At 40.6% G+C, this 17,992-nt stretch overlaps 1 gene segment (V, D, J or C); it reads left to right on the top strand.

The window, feature by feature from the left end:
• The first annotated feature begins 291 nt into the window (after positions 1-291).
• Positions 292-16,854, top strand: LOC140487753 (Ig heavy chain C region-like). The segment is given in 6 exon segments: positions 292-379; positions 1,019-1,109; positions 11,303-11,608; positions 13,436-13,741; positions 15,666-15,974; positions 16,429-16,854. Coding segments are annotated over 5 exon segments (1,332 nt in total).
• Positions 16,855-17,992: the final 1,138 nt, after the last annotated feature.

The following is a 17,992-nucleotide window of genomic DNA, read 5'->3' as shown; positions in this document are numbered from 1 at the left end:
GAGGAAATGTACCATTTAAACTAGCAAACTGGTGACACAATGGGACAATGTTTTGGGCATGTCGTATGTACTGCTAACACTTCCATCAATTAAATGCTCGGACAAAATGTTAGTTTTAATATATCTGACAGCTCAGGAAATCACTGCTAATTGTTATGTCAACTATGGCATTAATTCTAAACATGATCAGTACTAAATGGCTCTTTCAAATGAAAATTGAGACCTAGAGTAAAGAACAGAGAATGAGTGTACTGGTCTAAATCATTGTGATACTACAGTGGGTCACAGTGTTGTGCACAGCGACATCCTCATACAATAACCACTGACAAGTGATTATCTCAAATTGGTGATTTCTACCATGGCAGGAGCGAGAAATAATGTGAGATGCAATTTAAACACAATCCAGTCGTGCTAGTTTGTACAAATGTATAATTTTTTTCTCCCTTCTTCGTGTTGATTGTCAAGTTAAATGCAGACCAAACCTGGAAAAGTATTCCAAGCTTTCAAAATACAATGAAGAGTAAAAGCTGAAATAATGCACCAAATCATTCTTAGAGGAGCCTGAATCACTGCTTTCCAGGAAGTGAAGAAATTATCTGCATTTTACAGTTTACAGTCTGTCACAGTATTTGACACAACGTGTCTCACAGTGATATAGCTGGAGTGACACTGCAATTATGATCAATACAAAAACCTATTCAGCCTCCATTGTTTGAAACTAGTCAGTGATTACTTCTACAAACCGTCTTAACTTGCAGTGCAGTATTAATTCTGTGGGGTTTAATGCCAGTATCACTATTTAATTTGTAAAAGTGTTGGGTAATTATCGATACACCATTTGGGGATTTTGAGAATCAACTCATGTGTTACTCTCTGAAGTATAAAACAGTATTAAAATTTATCAAGAATGATCAGAATTCACTAGCGCAATTATGTGATGAAGATTTATTGTGACTTTATTTTGCCTGTGGTTCTGAGAATTTAAAATGTTGGTAAATTTTTGATTTGTTTAATGCAGAGCTAGTTATTGTGTGACCCAGTCCAGAGAATGTAACACTGTGACTATCTTGATTACTGGGGCCAAGGGACCATGGTGACAGTGACTTCAGGTAAGAAATTTGAACTTTCTTAGTGACTTTTTAAAAACTTTCTATTCGTGTGACTAATTTCTGAATTAAATGAAACTCAGATTCTGTGCTGAGTTTGGTTTGGTTCGGATTGATTTTTGTTCAGACTGATTATAGACTTCAGTTAAGGCTCAGCAAATAGCTAAAATGGTGATGATGGCTTCAGTTGCTCCGTGTATCACTTTTGTTTTTGATCAGATGGGCATTCTATGTGGCTGGGTTACTTGAAACACTATTGTCTCTTAAACAGTCAGCTATAAATAATGTTTAATGTCAGTGACACACTGACTGTGAGTTTTATTGCCAACAACAAACGCTAAGAATTCAAAGATGTTTGAGATATTACCAAACATGATTAAAATATGCTCAAATATCATTATTCATTTCTTGAATATATGTTCTTACCATGATTATATTTTCTCATTTATTTTGTTGATGACAAGCAGGTTAGAAACTGTCATAAAATTTTCTTGTGGTGCAATATTGCAATTTGTTGATTAGATTCTGAGTTGTTTTACTTGATTCTGTTGAATTGAGTTGATTGGATTTTGGCTTTGTTTTTACTTGGTTTTGTTGAAGTGTGTTGATTGGTATTTGTAATTGTTTTATTTGATTCTGTTGAAGTGAATTGGTTGGATTCTGATTATGTTTCATTCAAATCTGTTGTTTTGAGTTGATTGGATTCTGATTTTATTTTCCTTGATTCTGTTGAATTGAGTTGATTGAATTCTTATTCAATTTGTGGAATTGATCAGCGTTTTCATGCTTTCTGTAATTGGTGTTTTCTTTCTGGTGAGGAGATTGTCTCTCTGGATTATTGTTCATTACCAATATTTGTGAAGTTCTATTGTTTTTCATGAATCATTTCTGCATTTGTTCAACTTATATGACACATTTTTCTCTGCTTGATTGAAAACATTACATCCATTTGTAACGGTCTGAAAACCAACTTAAGGCAGAAACCCAGAAGTGTGAGAAATGAAAAAAATAAGTTTTTAATGCATTGGATTTTTTTAAAAAGAACTCAGTTCTAATTGGAAGCTAACTGAATTTTGTTTTGAGTCGCCTCATTCAAAATAAAATTTGGGACTAAAATCTGAAACTGCAGAATTGAACAGATTATGTAATTGAAACTAACTTAAAATTATAATGCGATAATATTTGTCCATTCAGTAATTTTGTTTTGACCATGAAGTGATTAATCAATATATGCCTTCAACCGCTCTACTGTGTGCTGCACAGGATTGTCATGATCAAAAAGGGTGTGCAGGTTGGAAATAAATTGAACTGTTGCCAGAAACGTTACAGCTTGAAGTGTTAAGTCCCCTCACAAACAAGGTTGCTGTTATGACTTGTTATTTCTATTCAATTTAATCATTAGTTTGCTTGATTCTGAGCAGCTTTGTTAGACTTCAATTTGGTTTTTTTTGTGTGAGGTTACATCATGTTCTTGGTTCTGTTGAAAATGTTTGCAGAGCCAGTTCTGCTGCAAACACACCATGTTGTGATCTGGTGATCGTTCATCTGTTGAGGAAGGACTGTGCTTGGGTAACATGAAATGTGTTATATTTGGGAAACCATTTCTGGTTTCGACATTGTTTTTGCAATGTTAACACGGTTGGTGACAGTGAACCGCTCCAGGTTCCTCATTCAATGCAATCAGCATGCGAGTTGAAATTTCATAAAGCCTATTATTAAGTGAAAGGCAAATCGCAAAGGTTTTAGAAATGAAGGGAAAACAGATACCTTCGGGCACCATTTTTACTTAAAAGTAATAATTAAGGATTAATCTAATCCATGCTTTCCAATCCAAATTCAGAACTCCACTATCTAGTTCAATCACAAGGTCTGTCTTTAAACAGTTTACAAGTCATAGAGAAATATAAATAGCATTTCAAAAATCTAATGTTCTAATAGTTCTTGCTCTTGACCAAAAATGCCATGACTGTGTTATAATTGATCAAGAAACACCTTTCAATTCCGCTGTACACTACATACATATGTTTCTGACTGGAAAAGATCATTGGCAAAGACCATTTGGAAATTCTGCACAATTCTATGAAGAACAGATCAGTTTCACTGCTTTGATCAGTTTCATACATAACTTGAGTTAATTCATTGTTATGTCCCTGATTAAACTGGATTTGCAGAATAAAAATAAAACTAACTGAATTATTTAATCTGCACAGTGCTTTATGTGTTCCCAATCTGTGCATTTTAATTAAATAGTTACATTTTACAAAAAAATATCAACTGAAGAGTCATTCTTTCGGAAACAACTGCTATAGTGAATTATGTGACCAAGGACAAATTTTGAATTAATTAAAATAATTCACTCATGAACTCGCAGGGCAGCATGGTGGCTCAGTGGTTGGCACTGCTGCCTCACAGCGCCAGGATCCCAAATTCGATTCCACCCTCTGGTGACTGCCTGTGTAGAGTTTGCACATTCTCCCTGTGTCTGCGTGGGTTTCCTTCGGGCGCTCTGGTTTCCTACCACAGTCCAAAAGATGCGCAGGTCAGGTGATTTGTGCAATTTAGCACAGCCATAGTGTTCAGGGATGACTAGGTTAGAGTGCATTAGTCAGGGGTAAATATAAATTAGGGGGAATGGGTCTGGGTGGGCTACTTACTGTTCAGAGGGTCAGTGTGGAATTGTTGGGCCAAATGGCCTGTTTCCATACTGTAGGAACTCTACTCTTAAAACCATGGGAGTACTTGCTGCAAACACAGAGAATTCATTTTACATCGATGTGTTCAGACGTGTGCAGAGTTCACAAATTTGCAGAAGACATGAACTAGAGGATAACGGAGCACATTGTTTATTCAGACACTGAAAATAGAGTAATATTTATTTTAATTAATATACTTGACCGATTTATTGCAATGTAGCGATCCGAAGGAATCAGCTCACATTTGTTAAGTGTGACAATCGTTTAGATTAGATTTCCTGCAGTATGTATCGGGCCATTTGGCCCAACAAGTCCACACCGACCGTCTGAAGAGTAACCCACTCAGACCCAATCCCCTACCCTATATTTACCCCTGACTAATGCGCCAAACACTATGGACAATATAGCATGACCAGTTCACCTGCCATGCACATCTTTGGATTGTGGGAGGAAACCCAGACAGACACAGGGGAGATTGTGTAAACTCCACATCGGCAGTCACCCAAGGCTGGAACCGAGCCTGGGTACCTGGATCTGTGAGGCAGCAGTGCCCACATTTACTTAAACATCTGTTAAAGCAGGCAACTGCAGACAGAAGCATGTTTTCAATTCATACCTTTTTAAACATTTTCGTTCATTAAAAGCAGTAAACAAGAAAATGACCTTGCCCTGATTCCTTCAACAGAAATGCTTTCCACACTGGAATGCAGTATTGACTTTATGCAGTGCATGCAAAATCTCCACAGTACAAGGAACATTTTAAAAATATGTAAAAATAATTTAGAGAATAATCCATTGCCTCTGGATCTGTGCTTTAATTGGCGATATTTCCCACCTCAATCATTTTATTAAATACAATGACTTATTAAGTTTATTAACTCAGTGGTTATTTATGTTCATTGTGAACACATTCTCGTTCACATTAATCCACTGGTTAGTTCCTCTGATGAATGTTCAAGTACAGTGAATATATTTGACGTGAGGAGTTGAGCAATGTATCCTCTAGGATTAAGTCTGTTGTACAGTTTGTTTCAGTGCTATCTCTGACTAACTTGTCAACGGTCCTGACCATTTGTAAATTGTTCAGTTCGGATCCCTGAATCTCAGACAGTTCAATTTCATCTCGCCCTTCAAAACCACTTTTATCAGCCAGAAATACAATATTCGATTAGGTGCCTCAGAATTGACAGCCCTGACTAAGTTGTTCCAATCAGAACAAACGTTTCAGGAACAAAAGGCAGATAGCAAGAGTTTTGAAATTGGTTGTTGGCAACAAGAGATATTTGATTGAGCGAGGCAGATGGAAATATGCTGTATACTTTCTTTGTGCCTCAGTTATGCAGGACATGTTTCGTGGCACAATGTAGAATCAGAATGTTTTTGCATCTTATTATTTGAAAACCTATTATCAGCTTTTCATGTCACTGGCAACGGTCATATAACACTTCAAAACATTTTAATCGTTTTCAGACTAAGTAGACCATCTGGTGCAGCAACATTCACAGGGGAAAGAGGAAGGGAGTTTGAGGTTGGAATCCAGTGACAGTGAATTGATGGCAATGCAATTCCTAGTTTTATTCCTCTGTAGTTCCCATAGAGTTTGAACAATTCGGAGCTGCTATCGAAGTATTATTGGATAAATGTTGAAATGTTACTTTCATTGTACAAACATTCTGGAACAATTCCTGGTTGTTGGAAGGTGTTAATAACTAACATGTAAAAACAGGTGGACTGTGTTCTCTGTGATAGTGTCGAGCTCATTGTGTTCAGGTCTGTTGTGATGTTGTAGTAGTGTTCCTGATTCTGTGCCAGGTGGCCTGTGTTCACTTACAACCTGTTAGAGAGGTATGTAACACCATCTCTTATCAGGTTACTTCAGTGCAAGAAAGCAGATTGAGATGTTTGGGTGTTTGTTGGAATTCCACTCACAGAGGCCAGTGAAATCTATTCAATCGCTATCCTGACTTGTGTCTCTTAGATATTAAACAGAATTTTGGCAGTTAGCAGCTTTTTCCAGATCAATATTTGTTCACAAGCGTTTGGGCATCGCTAGATGGTGTTAATGGAGTAAGTGCTCAAAGAAATCCCAGCTTTTGACTTGCTGTTCTAACAATATAATTTATAACTAATCCAGATTGAATCATTTTCGAAGCATATTTGATGAGATGATGCTTCGGCTGTTTTTACTTTATATTAAACCAGTGCTGTAGCTGAATTTGATTGTTCAGTACGGTGGGAGTTCCGCTGAATCCAACACTTGCAGCAGATGGAGATAGCTTTTCAGATGGTCTTCAATTGCTATATCCGACCATCCAGTCCCTCTGCTAAGAATCCTTTCTCCAACAGGAGTCAAGCCAACATAATCGCTGTTTATCTCAACAGGTGTGAGCTCTTGTGTCAAAAACATGAAAACAATTTGGTGAAGAGGGGGTCTCTGGATGCGAAAGGTTAACCTTGCCTTCTCTCCACAGGAGCTGCGAGACCTGCTGAGTTTCTTCAGAAATTTCTGTCTTTTATTTTGGTTTTCTAGCATTCAAAGTTTGTTGTTTCATTGAAAAAAAGTTCTGTTCGATTAAACACGTTCTTCAGAGAAAAGATGCATTTGAACAAATTGCGAATGTTCAGATATATGAAAGATCAGAGAATCATTGAATTTGAGCACCCTGATCTCGAGCTGGAGTTTCACAAGAAACTATTATGAAGTAACAACCCACTCCAGAGTGCAGTGGCTGCTGTAATTGGGTGGAAGTTATTTTGATCACTCAAATAGAGAATGTCAATGATCTCGTTCCAAATACTCAACAGAATTCTTTTTAAAGCATGTGTGAAACAATTAATTTGTTGAAATATTTTAATAAAAAGTGTTCACCGCCAGTGCTAGTTTAATGAATGACACAATGATAGGAAGGTAGGAGCAAGAGGAGGGCACTCAGCCCCTCGAGCTGTTCCATCACTTACTTAGATCATGGAGCATCTGTGAGCTAAATCCGCAGGTCTCCCTTTGGCTAAAACTCTTTAACACCTTTGATTAACAAGCAAAAACTATCCCAGATTTACTGATTCAGTAAACAAAGGGAGACACCATTTCTGAAAGACATTCCTGTGAGTACTGTGAAACAATGAGGCTGGAATTAATTGCTCATGAAAGTAAACTTTAAATCTCTGACTATTTCCAATTGAAACATCCCAATCATCATATTTCATTAAGTTAACACTATACTTCCCTGGAATAAAGAAATATAATATGTGATTGCCTTGCTAAAAATGAGGGATGCTTGATTCCTATTATATGATTTAGAAATAGCTCTGTTCCTTTAGTGAAAACACAGTCAAATCACACAAAAGGAAACCATGTCATCTTGTGTAGACACACAAGTGCCTCAAATTATTTACAATTCTTCCAGTGGTTGTTTGAATCTCTAGACCGGTGTGGAAGTGTCAGACTTTTTATATTGCCTTGAGAAACCAGTTATCATCAGTCTATTTGAATTGCTGAAGTTGGTGTGGTATTAGCACATTCAGAGCGCTGGTAGGAAGTGCGTCCCATGGCTGTGATTGAGGAAGAGGAAACGGGCAGGGAAATAGTTGAGAGTCAAGTTGAAGTCTGATTTGGAGGAAAGCTTTCAGGAGAAGCATTTACATACATGTGCGCCCTTATCCTCAAGGGTCACAATTGTGGAACATGCTGCTGAAGGGACATGACAGCATGCAAAATGGAAGCTGAAGAAGGCACCTTGGCCCCTCTAGAATGCTATTCCATTCATGGGATCATCATTAATCTTGCTGCTCACCAATCTTCCCAACACTCGATAACATTGAACCTGATTGTTTACTATTCAGCAAAAGAATGGTGAACCTTTGGAATTCTCCACCACAGAAATTGATTGAGGATAAAACATTAAATGATTTCAATAAGGAGATAGATTCCTTCAATCTTTAAAAAAGTGCTACAGATATGTGGGAGAAAGGGAAACAGGCTACAATATTGGTTGAAAGCCATGAAAACATTGAATGGGACATGGTTTGTAGGTTTGTAAGTTTGCATGTAATGCCAACATTGGTGGTATAATTGGCAGTGAAAGTTATCTAAACGTATAATGAGATCTTGATCAGCTGGGCCAATGGGCTGAGGAGTGGCAGATGGAGTTTAATTTAAATGAATACGACGTGTTGCTTTTTGAGAAGATAAATCAGGTCACAACTTACAGAGTTAATGGTAGGGCATTGGATAGTGATGTTTAAACACAGGGCCTTGAGGGTCCAGACTCATAGAGTCTTACAGAGTTAATGGTAGGGCACTGGGTAGTGATGTTGAACACTGAGGAACCTGAGGGTTCAGACTCATAGATTCTTGAAAGCGTTGTCTCAAGTACCCAGTGCGTTGAAGGTGTTTTGCACATGTACCTTCATTGGTCAGAGCACTGAGTGCAGGAGTTAGGGCTTCATGTTGTAACTGTCCAAAACATTGGAATGAACTGCCAGAGGAAGTGGTAAATGCAGAGATAGCTCCAACATTTAGAAGACATTTGAACAGCTAAAGGAACAGGATATGTCTGGATGGATATGGGTCAAAGGCAGGCAAGTGGAATGAGTTTAATTTGGGAACCCTGGTCAGCATGGATGTTTCTGTGCTGTACGACTTTATGACTCTCTGGCTTTATGTTGGAGTAGGCTCAAAGTTGGAAGGTGGTGAGCAAGTGAGGGGCTAGATTGGGCATGTGGGAGAGTTTGGGCTGGTAGGCTGTGAGGTGTTGGCTGGCTGCTGGGTAAGCTTGCATGCACTCTGTCAGGCAAGGTGGCATCAAGGTAAATGGTAATGGTCACAGGATAATTTGTTCGAACTGTGCTTGGTAGGTGAGGGGTAGTTTGAGCTGAAATGCAGGAGGTCTGTCTTTGCCAGACAGGTTTATAGAGAGGTGGGAAGGATGCCAGGCTGGTTAGTGTAGAGGTGGGCAGAGTGCCAGGATGTTTCAGGGTGGAAGGTCACTGTAATGAAGTGACAGGTGGACGTGTTGTCAAAATGCAAAGCTCGTCTGGCAAAATGGTAGGTTATAAAGCACAGATGCGAAAGGAGCGAGGATGCAATGTGCACAGGTTGACTTGGGTAAGATGAGAGGTCAGTGATCAAGGGCTGAGGTCATGTCTTGGGTAGTGGGCTTTTGTCAGAGGTTGTGAAAATGATGGTGCCAGGTCCAGTCATGGCCAGATTCACCATGGGCCAGGTACAGGGCGGCAGGAGTGTAAATGAGTGAAAGGAATTGAGATCATATGTCCTTCTGGAATATAGAATATAGAACATTACAGTGCAGTACAGGCCCTTCAGCCCTCAATGTTGTGCTGACCTGTGGAACCAATCTGAAGCCTATCTGTCCTATACTATTCCATTTCCATCCATATATTTATCCAATGACCTTTAAATGCCCTTAAAGTTGGTGAGTGTACTATTGTTGCAGGCAGTGCGCTCCATGCCCCTACTCCTCTCTGAGTAAAGAAACAACCTCTGACATCTATCATCTATGTCCTCTCCTGCTAGCCATCACTATTCAAGGAAAAAGACTTTCACTGTCCACCCTCTGTTTATCTTTTATGTCTCAATTAAGTCACCTCTCAATCTTCTTCTCTCAAACAAAACAGTCTCAAGACCCTCATCCTTTCCTCATTAAACCTTCCCGCCATACCCAACAACATCCTGGTAAACCTCCTCTGATCTCTTCCAAAGCTTCCACATTCTCTGTATAATGTGGTGACCAGAACAGTACACAATACTCCCAAGTGCTGCCACACCAGAGTTTTGTACAGCTGCAGCCTAACCTCGTGGTTCTGAAACTCCGTCCCTCTATTGATGAAAGCCAACAGAAAGTATGCCTTCTAAATAACTCTTATCAAACTGGCTGGCAACTTTTAGGGATCGATGTACATAGACACCGAGATCTCTCTTCTCAGCTATACTACCAATATGGATTGCCTTGGATGTGTTTTGTGTGATAGGGGTTGTGTGTTCCGGGCATGAATGGGTAGGGTTTGTCAATGTGAGTGGAAATTTAGGTCTAGACAGAGTAAGTGCAGTGGTTAGTCTGAAAGATGAGGTTTGGTGCTGAACTGTGTGTCAATTTGATAGTTATTAAAGTTAAAGATTACCAGTTCATTTCTCAAATCATATTTACGTAAATACTCAGCTGTAACACTCCAAAGTCTCTGAACCTTAATGGTCCTCCATTTTTCAGAGGCCTCCAGAATTCAGATAATTGTAAATTAGATGTTTCAACTTCCAGACAATTGGCATGAGTTCAGCCGTGAGAGCCCTCCTCCCCGTCCCAGTGCTCAGCTCCTGCCTGTGCTGCTGCTGCAGTGACCTTCCTCCCACAGAGAACATTCTGCCTTGCATTGATAAGTGAGGAAGGCTCACTGGACCTGATTTCCAAGTATGGGGACAGCAAACACGAGGGGACACAACTTTAAAGTGAGGGGAGATAGGTATAAGACAGATGTCAGAGGTAGTTTCTTTACTCATTGAGTAGTAAGGGAATGGAATGCTTTGCCTGCATCGGTAGTAGATTCGCCAAGATTAAGTCATCATTGGACAGGCTTGGATGCTGCCTGAACTGTTGTGCTCTTCCAGCACCACTAATTCAGAATCGGATTTCCAGCATCTGTAGTCATTGTTTTTACCTAGGCATACAGACGTAGGTGGGATGGGCCTCAGATTAGTATGACAGGGTGGCGCAACATCGAGGGCCGAAGGGCCTGTATTGCACTGTAATGTTCTATGTTCTATGATTCACTCTGATTTCTCTCCGGGGGTACTGACAGCGGTTGGGTACTTCCAGCAGCACGGTCCTTAGTGGGACAGCACGCTGGTTCCGTGGTTAGCGCGGCTGCCTCACAGTACCAGGGACTCGGGTTCCATTCCAGCCTCAGGTGACTGTCTGTGTGGAGTTGACACTTTCTCCCCAGGTCTGTGTGCGTTTCCTCCCACAGTCCAAAGATGTGCAAGCTGGGGGAATTGCAAATGTTGTGTTCAGTGATTGGGAGGTTAGGTGCATGAGTCAGGGTTAACTGTAGCATAATCGGGTAGGGGATTAGTTCTGGATGGGTTACTTTTCAGAGGGTGGGTGTGGACTTGTTGGGCCAAATGGCCTGTTTGCACACACTGTAGAATTTCGATGAATCTGCATTTCCTTGGTTTGTATTTTGTGAAACGTCTTTGCTCTTCACAGCAATCCAGTGAAAGTGTCAGTTGGTGAGATCTTCAAAGTTACTGGGGTGGGATCAGGATGTTCTTCTTCCTAAATTATATGGCAATGGTCAAGGTCAAGGGCATGTTTCTAAAGAAGGAACCAATGATCATGATCAGCAACTGGTAGGAAACAAAACTAAACTCCAGTTACGCTGTAGACTCAGTGGGAGCATACTGGCAAACGTTTACAGCTGAGGATACATTTGAGTAACTGATAAGGTCAAATGAACAGAAACTAACTTGCTCAATTGGTCATTCTATTGTAGAGACACCATCTTCCCCCACGCTTTATGGCCTGGTCTCCTCCTGTCAGGAGCACGACACCGGTTCTGCGACCTTTGGTTGTTTGGCGATGGACTATTCCCCTGACGTCACCAAGGTAACCTGGAAGAAAGGTGGGGAGTTAATCACGACTGGATTTAAGACTTACCCATCAGTGAGAAACAAGAAGGGAACCTACACCCTGAGCAGCCAGTTAACCCTGCCCGGGTCAGCGGCAGATTGCCCCAGCAAAATCTACTGTGAGGTTCAACACAGCGGGTCACACAAGAGCAAAGAAATGCCATGTTCAGGTACGTGTTGTGGGAACTGAGATAAACAGAGCATCTGGGATTAATATGAAGAAGGCATTATTTATAACCGTTTTCACAGAATCACCTTATACAGCACAGGAAAAAGGCCCTTTGATCCATCCAGTTCACGCCTATCAATAACAGCCACCTAACTATTCCAGTCTCATGTGCCAGCAGCTGATCCATTGCCTTGTGTGACTTGCCCTTGCAAGGATGCATCGCAATACTTCATACCTATTATGAGGGGCTCAGTCTCTACATGACTTATAGGTGCTGAGCTCCAGGCTAACACCACCCTCTGTTTGATTTTGTTTTCCCCTGAGATCCACTTGGAAGCTCCTGGCCTTACCTTCACCCTGTGCTCCTGAGGCATTGATCTCTCCATCAAGGGGAAAGGTTTCATCCAGTTTACCCTGTCTATGCCTAAAATAATTCTAGACATCATGATAATCTTCTCCCTAATTCTCCTCTGCTCCAAGGAAAATCCCTGTGTATCTAAACTAGTTTCATAACTAAAACCCTCCAACCCAGGCAAGATCCTGGCAAATCTCATCATACTGCCTTCAGTGTAATCACATTCCTTTGATAACATGCATACAACGCTTCAGTATGGCCTAACCAGTGTTCTATTAAGTTCCAGTATCATCTCCCTACTCTTCATTGTCAATGTCTCGAGCCCACTGCATTCTTGGTCCCACTCAGTGGCTTCCTGGGAAACGTCCTCCCTGTGATTTTCTTATCTCTCTCTTAAATGTGTCACACTGCTCTGACTCAGATTTACCAATAAGTGTCAGCTTCCAGTCCACTCTGGTCAAGTCATTACCTGATCTTACTAAAATTGTCCTTCCCTTTTTCAGAATTTTGGGCCAATTTCTATTCCTTTGCAGTACAATCTGAAATCCAACTGATTGACGATCACTGTCTGCAAAGTGCTCCACCATTGAGGTTTTACCCACTGGGTCGACTTCATTCCCTAAAGTTAAGTTCAGGTTCAACCCTCTCTTGCAAGGTCTGGATTAAAATTCTCAATATTAAACACATACTTTGTTAAAATATTCTCCTGGGGGCATTTTCAGAATTCTGCTCCCTCTAAATTTTTGACAAAATGAATATCCAAGCCTATGCTGAGGAAGTTAAAAACCTCTTTTCTCATTCCCCTATTTAATTTACATTTCTCTGAAATTTGCCCATGTATGTTCACTTGCTCTTTTGGACCGATAGTAAGGTCTATCGTGCTCTCCCAGTAGTTATGTTTGCTGTATTTTGGTTTTGAAGTACTGTCCATTTGCCTTTGTTCGAGGAGGTATCCATGGTTTCATTTCTCTTTACAGCCTAAAATACTCTTGTCAGAATTGCGACAGAAGCAACATTCTGCACTGCACACCCCCAGCCCTCATCCTTTTCCATCTTTGCCTGTCTCGCCTGAAGGCACTAAATCCTGGAATATTGAATAGCCCACTCCTGCCTGGCTCTCAATATGTCTCCGTGATAGCAACCGCATCATTTCCTCATTTATGCCGGTAATTCGTCTGCCTTGTTCATCAGACTCTGTCATTAAAACGAATACCATCCAACATTGCTATCTCCCTTTTGATGTTACCGGCCTATAGTTTCCATGCCTCCTTGACTCCCTTGCTGTGCCCTATAATTTTAGCCTTTCACATTGTCCTGCTGATCTTTCTGTGTGGATCCCAGCTTCTCCAGCACTCTGCACAATTATGATTCTTGTATCCATTAACCACAAGAAACCTTGATATATGAGAACTGATTGTATTTGTTCTGATATTTCGTCAGATAATTTATGCGATGTGTTTCCTAATGATCTAGGTATTCTCCCACCAACTCTTCTCCTACCTGTGAGCTCCAGTGAAGAAATCACAAGCAGCAAGTTTGCAACCGTCGTCTGTTCAATCATCGATTTCCATCCGAAGTCAATCTCCGGGAGTTGGTTGAAAAATGGCCGACCCTTGGATTCTGGCTTCTTCACGTCTCCCGTGTGTGAGGCAAACGGGAACTTCTCAGTGATGAGTCGGCTGATGGTCCCTTATGGTGAATGGTTCAACAGCGCAGTCTATACCTGCCAGGTCACTCATGGAGAGAACATTCAAAGTAAAAACATCACCGCACTCCAGGGTAAGAGACACACACTGAGAGAGCTACAAATCATTCTAAACTCAGATGTGAATCAAACACGCTCATTTATCAGGCGTAGTAAACAGTACGGTACAGCTTCTCGTTTCCCAACATGCCACATATTGCATTTCAGTTTGAATGTTACATTAGCATCGCTCATGACTCAACATTTTGGCAAGTCAGAAAAGCATGTTTCCTCTCTGTTGAAGATAGATATATAGACAGTGAGCTTTGTTAAATAGTTTATTGCCTGACCATGCTGGGAGAGGCGTTCAAAGTCCGCTTCAAAGATAAGCTTGGGGGTGGAGGGGGGATATTGGAGAGATATCTGATTGAAACATAGAAAATACTGAAAGACTGAGGTCGAGTGAACGTGGAATAGATGTTTTGACTGGTAGGCCAGACTAGGACCCAAGGGCACAATCTCAGGGTCAAAGGGGCACCGTTTGGAACTGAGATGTGGGGAGAAATGTCTTCAGCCAGAGGGTGATGAGCTGTGGAACTTGTTGCTGCAAAGGGCTGTGGAGGCCAGGCCATTGTGTGTATTCAAGCCAGAGATAGATCGGCTCTTGTTTAGAGAAGACAGTAGAATGGCTGTAGCCCGAAACATCGATTTTCCTGCTCGTCGGATGCTGCCTGACCTGCTGTGCTTTTCCAGCATCTAAACTCTGGATTGGCCGTACAGCCTTATTCTGATCCTCTATCTTATGATGTCGTGGTCTCAAAAAGATGTGGTTAAAATATGCAGTGACCCTTACTTGAAAATAAATCAAAATGCGTTCAATGTTTCATTCCCTGCTCAGGAATGACCTGTTGGCCTTGGACATTGTACGACATCGATTTTTATCTGGTACTGAACTCCTTAACTTCATTTATGGGATCAGACCCCAGACCAAGGGGGTATCACATCAACTGGGATAAACGTGATCTCAATGAGCTTCTTTAAGATGCTCTCTGTAATTAGTGGATGAGGCAGGAGAATAAATTCTGGTAAGAACGGTCCAATAGGGATGAATGAACTAGGAACTCGAGACAGGCTGATTTAGCCTGGTTTGGGGTAGTGATGTTTACACAGTGAGTAGTGGTTGTCTATAAAACTAGTGCACATTTCCATCGCGTTTGTAGATGAATTTAAGACGCTTTTGTTTGTTCTTTTCTCCCCTGCTCTATGAAGAAATTAAAAAACGCACCTTGGTAAATAAAGTGAAAGTACAGACCAGTTACGAACAAACTGAATGGAGGGAAAGACTTAAGGAGATGGGTGTCCTTCTCGATATCCAATGCTGTACTCAATGTCTTGTTTTTCGATCTACTCCAAACACAGCTCACGAGGAACAATTACATAAATTAGAGAATGACATCACACCAATAACGCAAAGTATTTTTGATCACGTTAAATATAATGAACAGAATTTCCATGGCTGTTCACCGCTCCTGTAACAGTTTAGAACTCTGCAAAAGAATAATTATTATTTATTATAATTTGTCTAAAATGTAGGATGTGATTTGGCAGTCAGCATGACCAGCAGCATTTGCACCTAAGGGTTATGAACATGGAAATGAACTCATTATATTGAGATTACTCTTGTCACAAGTATCAATAGATGGTGTTAAGTGAGAGACAGACTCTGAAAGAAAGGTAATTCCATGGGTTATATGATGGTATCTTCGATTATTTTTTTTTTTCAGGTTTCACTTGTTACAAAGCCAGTGTTCTTTAGGAGTAATTACACAGGGTATGTTATAGGTAATCACAAATGCTTTCACAAATCAAAATACATCAACAACAGTAAGCATCGTTTCAGCAATAGTTGGAGTTGCCATTTTGAAGGTGGTGTCTTCACCCTGTGAAGAAGGAATCTGAAGATTGACTGTTTGTATCATAAAGGGGCATTTTTCATTGACTTTGATTTTTGTTTCATAGAAGATACCGAGTGCCACCCTAACACCGTTAAAATCCTCCCACCGCCAGTAGAACAAGTCTTACTGGAGGCGACGGTGACGTTAACCTGCGTTGTGTCCAATTTTCCTTCTGGAGTCAACGTGACCTGGAAACAAGAAAAGAAGCCTCTGAAAACAGAGATTGCTGACCAGCCTGGACAGAATCCCGACAGCGTGATCAGCAAATTAGACATTTCTACTGAAGCCTGGCTGAGTGGCGTTACTTTTGAATGTATGGTGTACCATCAGAATCTACCGACTCCGCTGAGAGACTCCATCCACAAGGAGAAAGGTGAGCGGTGAGATTAAAACACAAAGGATCCCATGTGTAATCCAGATCCAGTTACATCAATGTCAGGCTTTGATTGGTAATGAACAAACACCGTTGGGAGTATTAATGATGCATGTGAAGGCAGGATAGCTAGGTAGCTGATTAAGAAAAAGATGGACCAAAGGATATTGTATTCTGATTCAGTCAGATAAAGTGGGAAGAAGCCTGGGTTGTGACGTCACCATCAGCAATGACAGTTGGACAGAATGTCCTTGTTGTGGGCTGGAAACATGGAGGCAACTTTCACATTAAACTCGACCTTTTTTACTGGACAGAATGTCTACCATTCTGCTCCTTTAGTAAACGGAAGTGAATAAATCCCAAATTAAACATGGCATATTTTAATATTTAGTGAAATTGTGATATTGGTTCAGCATTTTTTGGTTGATTTATATTTGTCTCAAATATTTTGCAGTGATTAATCCGCTGGAGCCATTAGTATCGGTCCTCCTGCCACCAACAGAAGAAATCTCCGCTCAGAGGTTTCTCTCCCTCACCTGTTTAGTGAGAGGTTTCTCCCCCCGAGAGATCTTCATCAAGTGGACAAACAATGACAAGCCAGTGAATCCCAGTAACTACAAGAACACTGAGGTGATGGCGGAGAGTGACAACATCTCCTTCTTCATGTACAGCCTGTTATCCATTACAGCGGAGGAGTGGGCCAGCGGTGCTTCTTACTCCTGTGTGGTGGGACATGAAGCGATTCCACTGAAGATCATCAACAGAACAGTCGATAAATCCAGCGGTAAACCAAGTTTTGTAAACATTTCGCTTGCACTGATGGACACTGTTAATTCATGTCAATAAAAATCTCAAAGTTGCATTTAATAATTCAACAGAAGTAATAGAAGTGTTTTTTTTTCCCTCCAGTTGTGAGTTAAATACTGAATTAATTGTTTCCCACCCTGACTTCCATTCCATCTGTGTAGTTAAAGTGGATTATTAACAGGTCTTGGACAAGTGTCTTGTGCAGTTAATGTTCTCTGCTCAGATACACCCTGGGTTAGAGACAGAGTAAAGCTCACTCATTGCAGGATTCCGCCAAATACCTTATCCATCCTAAATCCCTCTGTGACAAAATCTGACAATGTCCATTTTATGTCAAGGGTAGAGCACGAGTTTTGAACTTGGTGTTCTTGATTCCCCCGATTGGACACTCTTACAAAATTCATGTCAGTTTTAAACTGCCACATTGCACCAATTGGAAATGTAAATTTAAGACACGTAAAAATTAAATTTGATTGGAACATACCAATCGTAAATAGTGCAGAACAGTTTGAATGTAACCTTTGTTTCTGGGGAACTGCCAGGGATCTTGCACCAGCGCATGAGTTGACAGAATGTATCTTCACTTTCACACCAAAGAGAATCAACAGATAAATTGTCGTGAAGCAGAGGGGAGGGGAACGATGAATGGTCTGTCCTCTTGCTCCCTGTGAAGAGTTTTCATGGAAGATGTCCTCTGTAATGTAACCCAGTTGCTAACAGGAACAGTCAGCGTCTTGCTTACTGTCCAAAGATTTAACATTTCCATGCAAAATAATACCTTTGAAGCATGTTGGACATGCTTGGCTCTGTTAACAAATGATTAACATTGATTCCCATAATCCAAAACTGGTGTTTGCATCGTCCCAGTTTGAATTCCATAGTTTTGTCTCCGTTTTCTGGAGCACATGGGATCAATTCTGCTATTCGAATACCTGATATCATTTTGTTTCACATACAGAACACAAGTCGACATTTTCTAATAAATATATTCAGAAATGTTATCTCTGGGGCAGTGGGGATTTGAACTCAAGACTTTTCTCTCAGAGACAGAAATTCTATCACTGCAACAGAAGTGTTGCTCATAAAACACTTATCTCTCCATGACGATGCGAAATGTTTCCTACAACACCAAGGTCAGATCTAATTATGGGCAATCCATTAAAATTAGAACAATAAATTAGAATAATAAAAATTGCAGTCTGGTATAAGAA

Source organism: Chiloscyllium punctatum, chromosome 17 (assembly GCF_047496795.1).
Source record: "Chiloscyllium punctatum isolate Juve2018m chromosome 17, sChiPun1.3, whole genome shotgun sequence".
In the NCBI taxonomy this organism is placed as follows: domain Eukaryota; kingdom Metazoa; phylum Chordata; class Chondrichthyes; order Orectolobiformes; family Hemiscylliidae; genus Chiloscyllium; species Chiloscyllium punctatum.
Note: the sequence above shows the minus strand (reverse complement) of the source record. Positions and strands in the feature narration are given on the sequence as shown.